This window comes from Gasterosteus aculeatus, chromosome 16 (genome assembly GCF_964276395.1).
Source record: "Gasterosteus aculeatus chromosome 16, fGasAcu3.hap1.1, whole genome shotgun sequence".
Classification (NCBI taxonomy): domain Eukaryota; kingdom Metazoa; phylum Chordata; class Actinopteri; order Perciformes; family Gasterosteidae; genus Gasterosteus; species Gasterosteus aculeatus.
The window spans coordinates 5,283,999-5,292,740 of NC_135704.1; the positions used below are offsets into that span (position 1 = coordinate 5,283,999).

General features: G+C 40.9%; 1 protein-coding gene across 3 annotated transcripts; it reads right to left on the reverse strand.

Moving 5' to 3' along the window:
* Positions 1-407: 407 nt before the first annotated feature.
* Positions 408-5,886, reverse strand: lrrc3 (leucine rich repeat containing 3). Of its 3 annotated transcripts, none has more exons than XM_040202532.2 (3): positions 5,500-5,866; positions 3,889-3,955; positions 408-3,715 (listed from the first exon to the last, which is right to left on the reverse strand). In XM_040202532.2, the coding sequence occupies exon 3, from the start codon at positions 3,659-3,661 to the stop codon at positions 2,861-2,863; it is 801 nt and encodes a 266-aa protein (XP_040058466.1). In that variant the 5' UTR covers positions 3,662-3,715; positions 3,889-3,955; positions 5,500-5,866; the 3' UTR covers positions 408-2,860. The 3 variants fall into 3 exon arrangements, with proteins under 3 accessions (XP_040058466.1, XP_040058467.1, XP_040058465.1); XM_040202533.2 differs by having other exon boundaries at positions 5,783-5,860; XM_040202531.2 differs by having other exon boundaries at positions 408-3,955; positions 5,783-5,886.
* Positions 5,887-8,742: the final 2,856 nt, after the last annotated feature.

Genomic DNA, 8,742 nt, shown 5'->3' on the forward strand with positions numbered 1-8,742 from the left:
TGAGCCAAAATCAATGGCTGCTGATAAATCACCGCAACATATTATTTTGAGGTGGAATGTAACTTTGTGAAACATATTGAGGTATTTGTCATTTGTCGTACTACTACCCCCCCCCCACTCCCCATCCAGCAGCGAGACGATATAAATTGCTAAATGGAGATGAAAATAATAAAAAACGTTATAAGTAGTACATTACTAACAGTATTTTAACGCTGTTGCTTTTTTCCCTCCTTTTTAGGAAGGAATAGTTATTGTCATTAACCTATTGAATTAACTGGGAATGAAATGATAGCTGACGAAAACTAATGTCGTGGATTGTTTTGTTGATGAAAGATGTTTTCCTTAAGAAAACACATGCCCATTATCTATTTTGGATCAAATTACAAAATGTGAGGAGAATGAAAATGTGTTGTCTTAATAAAATATTTTTTTTATTTTCAAATGCTGGTAAGGTGTTCATTGACATAAAATAAAACACACACGTAGAAACAAACCGATAAAAAATCTTTGAAGCCCCTCCATTTCCATCACAGAAATACACAGCTCATAGACTAATTCTTCTACAGATCAGACATAGAAAGACTCTTAGACTTTTGACATGGGTTTAGCTAAAGACAGATTTACGGATGGCATGCGCGACCCTTTTATATTATAGATGTTGTGTACACATCGGGCAGCACATTTTCATAAGACAGTTAATATCTGCACAGAAAGCTTGGCACTGTAACAAATAGACCTACAGAAGTACAAAAGACGACTTTACTTATGCAAATACAATATGCAACACTAAAAACAAATAATAGTTTATTTGAACCTAGTTAGACTATGAGATGAGTGGGAATACCCACACAAGGAGACGTATCAGGGTTTGTGAATCGCAGAACAGCTCGTAACTTTCAAAGACTTTTCTGCCTTTTGACTTCTGGCCCTCGTTCTTGATGTTTTTTTGGGGGGGAAATCATGTGGCGTTTAGCACTTCTAAACATTGACATCCAACATACATACATTCACACACAATCATTGTGGACCCCAAGATTGCTTTTAAAAGTATACCAGGACAAAGCTGCATTAAAAATTACTGCATACAACAATTCTTTGTGATGACTTATTATTATTTTTCCCTGTGTTCTAACTGACTCCTATATCTAATAAAACATATAAAATACAAAAGTGGTAAGGTTTGTAGACACGATAAGTAGCTTTGTGCTTCGGTTCCAGTGCACAGTGTATGTGTTTTCAAAGCCTCGGTCCTTCGGAACTATGGGGGTCTGTTTTGGGTATAACGAGGAGAAGCTTTCCAACCAAATTCACTCATCACTATACTGTTTCCAAATAATCAACAGTGAAATTAACTATGGTTCTAAGAAAGATACAAAGAAAAGATACATATATGGTATATGGTTATCATATACTGTATATAGACGGACGGATTTTCTTAAAAAATTATGAAATTCACAACAGTCTGTGATTGCAATGTCTCAGCGTCCTGCCAGTAGACTATTACGTTGTCAGGTCATCGTATAGGGCTTTAATATTGAACCAGGAGGCTGTAATGTGAAAGGGGAGAGTAGAGAGTTATATTTCACTGAGCCCTATTACATCTCTGTCATGCTCATTCATATTCATTTAGTAACAACATACGTGTCGGCGAGCATGAACCGGGGTTATTGGGACACATTTGCAAGGCTTGCGTTGCGTTTCATTAATCTCTGTTTCGAACCCACCTAGTGACCTCGGTTTAGTCAACCAACGTTTTGATGTTCAGTTCCATATGAATGTGATTTGTGAGGTGTGTGCCTGAGCTCCTCTGCCCCCGTAAACAGCTTCTTTGCGAGGTTTTGAGGTGTTCACATGTGTTTTTATTACATTGCAATACTGTATATGAAAGTGGACTGTAGATTATGTTTTGAGGTAACTTGTATTTCTCCCAAATTATGTTTGGTTTTGACGTACCACAATTCTATTTCTGGTCAAAGTCTGCATAAGTCCTCGTAGGGGGCCTGATAAACGTATAGTGTTGCTATACCTACTGTACAACGCATTTGTTTTTTTCTGTCGACTAGTTTGACTTTCACGGATGCATTTAAAGGCTGTTTCTCAGTCAGTAGCGGAGACAAAAACACAACTCACAACATCACCACATTATACATTAAACAATTACCAGCAATAACCAGCCTGTCACCCTGAAAGACATTTCACGGAGAGCCTTCAATTCAGGAACATTTGCTGGTAATGACGTGGCCCTGTACCAAAGACGCATCAGAACTGGTAAATTATGGCAGCATCCTAGTTTAAATAGATTTGTGTCTTAAACATGACACAATGCAGAATTTGCACATAGTAGCCTTATTTCCTGGGTCAGTCCTTTACTGTGTAAGGTTAAAAGGGGATAGGGCTGTTACAATTGCCTTATGCACACTGAATTTACCATTTACCATTACCATTAACACCTTGCCCGATTTCATATGTTAGCCAAGGTCTCAGAAAAAGGCCTTTTTTTTACCTGGATTGGAAGAACATAAATCAATTGATAAAAAGTAACCGAGGGAAAAGGTTGTTCTACTCAAACTCAATCACACTGTGGATCGCACCAGCATGTGAACATCTCTCCGGTCCAGATCTATGATGTAAATGTGAGTATTTTGTTTAGTTTGTGCTATCTCTTTGTCAGATTAACTCGTATCTTAATAAAACACCTATTTTTGTAATGAAAAAAAATATACATCTATTTATTTATGGGGCCTGGAAAACCCAAAGACCTATCTCAGTCACTGAAAGACCTCAGAATAGTGTGCTTGATCACTGGTGTTAACCACTCATTCACTCACATATTACACCCACCAGCACACACACAGCCCCCCTAGAGAACAGTGCTGATGGTGTCAAAGTCCTTGCTTATCTGCGAGCTGCTCGGCAGTGACTTGAGGTACTCCAGGTGCCTCCTGGCGTCCTCCTGGTTGTGTCTCACGTAGTAGATGACGTACGCAATCACCATGGTGAACCACCCGAACATGGTGACGAACATGGCTACGTCCGTGGTCTTGTGGTGGAAGTTGCAGAAGTTGATCCCTGAGTCCAACACCTGGATAACCGGCTTGCCTGCGTACTCTTCCTGCACCGCCGTGTGGCAGATCACCTCATTCACAGTCTCGGGGTCCAGCCGCAGTTCCCTCAGGACCTCCTGCAGGGTGCACTCGCAGTGCCATGGGTTGTTCGAGAGGCTGATTTTCGCCCGCAGACGCGCAAATGCCTCTTTAGGAACACTTTGGATGCGATTGTTTGACAGATCTAGGACGAGGAGGCTGTCAGAAACGCCTTGAAAAGCCCCGAGGTCCACCGTTTCTATGTCATTATTAGACAGGTCCAGCTCCTGAAGGTAGTGCAGTTCTTTGAAGGCATAGTTGGGGATGTGGGTGATGTGGTTGGATGCCAAAAGTAGGACGACGGTATCTCTTGGAAGATCTGGTGGGATGCTCTCCAAGTTGCGAGACATACACTGGACCACAGTCATGCCACTCTTCTCTATACAGTGACACCTCGTAGGACAAGCCGTCACTGGTGCACCTGCTATGAACACTCCCAAGAGCAAACCCCATAAGTTGCCAAAGCCATCGAGGATGGATAATTTCCAGGGCATATCTGGCCCCGCCAAGTCCGGCATATTCAGCAGCGACCTCCCACTGCTCCCGTCAGGCCAACGCAATCATAGTTCCACCTGTTTTACGGCATTGGAAAGATGATTGCAGCCTCATTAGCTTTCAAAATGGCCAAACTGATGAGTTTATTCACGGCAACATCGGTGCCTGACTTGATGTACTTCTTCAAAAAAGATTCAATAAAGTTTCTATAATCTTTTAAAATGGGTTTTGTAGTAGCTCAGCTTCTCACTCAGCGTATTTCTGCCTGGAACCGTAGTCTCAGGTTTATTGTGGTGCCTCGGTGCTCAGAGCGGTGCCTGTAAGAAAACGAAGGGTAAGGTTATTCCTGTGCAGAAAAAAAGTATGGTTCTTTATTGCAGCAGAAAATGGCAACAATCAGCTGTCAGAGTACATGACGAATCATCAGGACTATGACTCCTGCTGAGATCAGTCATTTTCTAAGGGAGCAAGCAAATGCCTTTGTCTTCCCAAATTGAGCTGAGTAAATGCTATTCCCACAATGTTCGCAAAACGTATAATGTGATTATTGTGAAAAATCCATTTCACTGCTGCAAATCTCATAAACCAGGAGGCACACTCGTCAGTCGTAGCCAGCATTTAATCGTCCAATTAGGACAAAGCAATTATGGTCGGCAGTGTCTACTATAAAACATGAAGCCTGAAGTGATACTCTAAAGCTCGAGCACTAAACTGTATTTCAATATTAATTTAATTATCGTAAAGCTAAACAAAGAAGAAAACTAAACAAAACGATGAAACAGCGCATCTCCCGTTGACTCATACAATGAAGTAAATCTTGTTTGCACAGCTCATGTCTGTTTCACAGGCGCGTGACCACAGTGGCTGTGGGCTCTCAAAGGACTCCATCTGTCCCGCAGGAGGAGGATCATCACTTTAGGACTGCGCACCCTCTGGTGGGCTCAACCGGTCGCACCATAAACCCCTCGCTGCGTTCGAGGTCATCCGCCCCACAGAGCCGGTGACTTCTTCTCTATGTTAGTCTTACTTTCTTTTTTCGTTTGTCTTTGGCAAGGGCCTCTTCAGGGACACACACGCAGGAGTCTTGAATAAGCTTCAAATCAGCCTAAGCTCAGTAGGAGGTGTGGACAAGAACATCTACATACAAGGGCAGCTCAAACGCCCTGTTGTGACGTCATTACATCATTAAGTAGTAACGGAGGCCTTTGGGCTGTAGGTTCCGGTTCATGCGGATTGTACCGCAGCTGGTCTTAGCTTTCATTTGAGCGCTTTTTCCTAATATCCTAAAGGGGACTGTTACTGAAGATTATCCCCCAACTGTCTAGGTCATGCTTTTCTGGAAATAGGAATTGCTATGTCAAAAGGGATTTTTTCTTTTTTACACATCGAGGACCACAACTTCCACACAGTCTCATTTTATTGAAGAAAGAGTAGACATGTGGGTAGATATGGCGGATTTCTCCAAAACTCGAAAACATATATGTATAATGTAGATTATATTATTATATTTGTAAGATCTTTACATATTGGCACAAACCTGGCCATTTTTCTAAATTAAAATTTTCTTCATTTTTTGCAAGGAAATACATACTTTCAGTGAAGTCCTTGAACGTATCACAGGTTCACTCATACTTAAGGAGAGGAAACATTTATTTACGTTTAACTACACTATCAGGTCTGTAGAGGAAATAGTAGCCTATAGGCAAAGATTTGCATGTAATGGGGCAAGTGATGCCCTGCCGAGTCAGCATCTCGCGCAGTTTTGTAATATTGCGGATTAATCACATTAACATTTTATCTAAACAGCGGCAATAAATACACGTAACCAAAAGACTCAATTAACAACTATCGGCCCACTTACCGGGTAAGAGTTTTATCCAAATATACTTTTTAATCCAGTTTCACATCTGTAGTACCAAGATGGATACATCGTCGATGTGGCAGCAGTAGTTTTTTCACATCACGGCACATGTAAAAACCGCTCTTGAAAAAACAGTATTTCATCAACACTTCTTCAAAATAAGAAAAGTCCCGTGCGCGTGCCCGACGCGTCCACCTTCGCGCGAGGGGATAAAGAGTGAAGAGCGGCACGCGGGGAAGTTGTTAAATCTCCGAGGGACATAAAAACATGAACGGTGTCTCACTTGTTGGTGCCGAGGGCACTGACTGCTGTTCCGCCCGCAGCTCTGCGCGTCCATCCGCTCCTCCGCCCGACAGACTCTGTCTCTCCTCCCGTGGCCGCCCTGCCTGCGCCTCCTGACAACCACCCACCCCCTCCTCCGCCCCCACCCTCCACCTCCACCTCCCCTCCCATCACCTTGATACAATCAACCAAACACATGGGGACACCGACTGGGACCTGGATGAAAAACATTCCATTACACACATCCTCATGAAACTTGATAACCTTTATAAAGAAAGAAAATCTTCTGAAATGAGGCGTTAATGCTACTTTTAAAAATGTAGGACACATCTATAGATGCAAATAAAAGTATGGTTAAATAAACACTTAAATGGGAAGGAGTTATCATCCAGGGGATATTTCCAAGATTTAATCGCCGTCTTTTGGCCAAAGATAAGTGTTGTGATGGTAAGGATGGCTTCTGAGTGACAACGGTCCTGAAATCTCTTATGAACACAAATAAATGCTAATATTTGTTGAAGTAACAGCAAAGAGGAGCCAAACAACTTCTTGCTTTGACTACAAAAAAGTGACATTAATTAACTGTTTGTCTTGAAACACAGTAAAGTTGTTTGAGTTTGGTGTGTAGAGGAATAGTAACAGTAACTTTATAACAGAACAAACATGAAGTATTTATTCAAAAGTATATGACTTTGATCTTGTAAACTTCATCTGCAAAGGCACTTCTGTTACAGCAATGCATCGTATAATGAAGACACGTTATACAGTAACATGCATGTTCTGTGTCTCTCTTAGTTTCCAATGAATTAAAAAAAAAACTTCCCGCACTATAAAATGCAGCAATGAAGCCATAACTAGAGCGAAACAAAGAGCGAAACAAATATGTGTTTTAAATCACTTATCTTGCAACCCTCCTGAACTCAAAACCTTCCCCATATCACATTGACCTGGGGTGTGTTGAGTTTTTGAATCGCCCCAAGGGCCGAATAAAACCGCCGGGATGTTAGGGGATTATTCACAGGAGTGGATCAAGGCGTCAGCTTGGCGGTCTGCATTCTGGTAGTAATTGCTTTTTTGAAACTCGTGACGCTTATTCCCCATCTCAAACTGCACGCAGAGTAGGCTATAGGTTTTTCTTATTTTTCACATAGAGCTACTTTGGGGACTGAGTCAAGCACCGAGCATTTCTGTGTCATCCAGCAAAGTGAACATTCTCCTTAGCAAAGCCATTAATAGTGTTTCATTAAAGAGATGGTTATTTTTACAACATGTGCCTATAGTTATTATAGAAGCGGGAGGAGTGTCAAGTAGGACACTTTGCATAATGACGGTTGCATTGTGATCTCCACAGATTGATTCTACATGACAGCACATGCATTGCAAGCATTTAGCATTATTTTGAGTTTTTGTTAATTCAGGTCATTAGTGAGAGTCAAAAATAAAAAAAATGCAATTCAACCAGAACTCACATTGTAGTTTTTAATTATTTTTCCAGAGCAAACCGTAGCTAAATGGCTCATGAAATGTACAGTGGCTTCTGTGGTTTGTAAAACCTGCACTAAACTGTGTTATGTCTATTTTTCAGATAACCTTGAGAAGAACACACAAATATAAAAGTGCGAATAAAGGCTTAGAATAGCCAGTTTAACTGACCACTATATTTCCATTTGCTCTCCCCAGTAGGATTCAAATGTAGGTCAGCTGGTCCCAATGTTTCAGGTGTCATTTGAGCTGCCCTTAAATGGTGAAAACTGTAGCCTGGATTGCCCTTCCTGCTGTATGTGATGTAGTGCCCTCTAGGTGCAATTAAACGGTGAAAACATGATAAACTGTAGCCTTTAGGTAGCCCTTCCTTTAGAGGAAACGTGATGAACTGCCCTCTAGGATGCCGTTAAATGCAAAAACATGAGAAAATACCCCTGAGTGTTGTCTTTCAATTGGAAGAAGCAATGCAGTCCCAACTATATTAGGAAATATTGTGGCGTTTCTATTGGTCCACCCTGCAAACGGACAGACAGTCAATGTATTTTCAGCCTCTAAATAATCAATTCTTTTCACAATGTGACTGAGATAAAATACATGATTACTGATAAAACTCACAAATTGTGAGCTACTGGTCCTTCTTTTGTTGAGGAAACTACATTGTATATTGGAAAGATTAAACTCGTTCAGATAAGAACATCTTATGATGTGCGACCAATTTTTTTTCTGAAGGTAAAATTTCAACGTCCTAATTCCGAGGTCACCGCACGACATGCCTCCACTTTTACTTTGTTATCCACATATTCATCCGGGATGAATAAACCGCTTCATGATTTATGAAGGTTTTCCACTGGCTCAGTAGGCAGGCGAAGGGGAACGTGCAGCTTTTCAATAGCATAGTGAAAAAAAGTAGGCCTTTATACGCACTTCATACCAATTTCACGGTGTCGCAGCCGTTAACTTGGAAATTTGTTACAAAATCAGTTCATGGACAAATGTTAACAAACACTCAAAGATGTGGATCCCAGTTGAGAAATACGGTGGTAATTTGGTTGCTTTTTTATTCCATTTTTTTTTAGTTTTTTCAACTAATTTAAATTGTTCAGCCTGGCAAGGACATCTCAACCAGCCAATGACAAGTAAGAGCCAGCCAATTGCAATATCAAGTGAGCGAGCTGTACAAATTGTAGCTTTTCCTTCCTTTTTGTAGTTACACTAAAAATGCAAATGTTAAGATAAGACGGTAAGCATTTCTAAATTTAGCCACATAGCAGAGGACTTGATTGTCATGCTATGAGCACTCCCCTGCTTGTGTAATGACTTCTATTAAATTTGAATGTGATGCTTTACGCACTCGAAATATCCAAATGTCATTATTTTAACCATCCTAACCATAACAATTGGAAGTAATTGAGGCCAAAACATCATGTGTTGTGTCAATAAATCAACATTTTGCAGCAGGTGATGCTGTAAAACCAC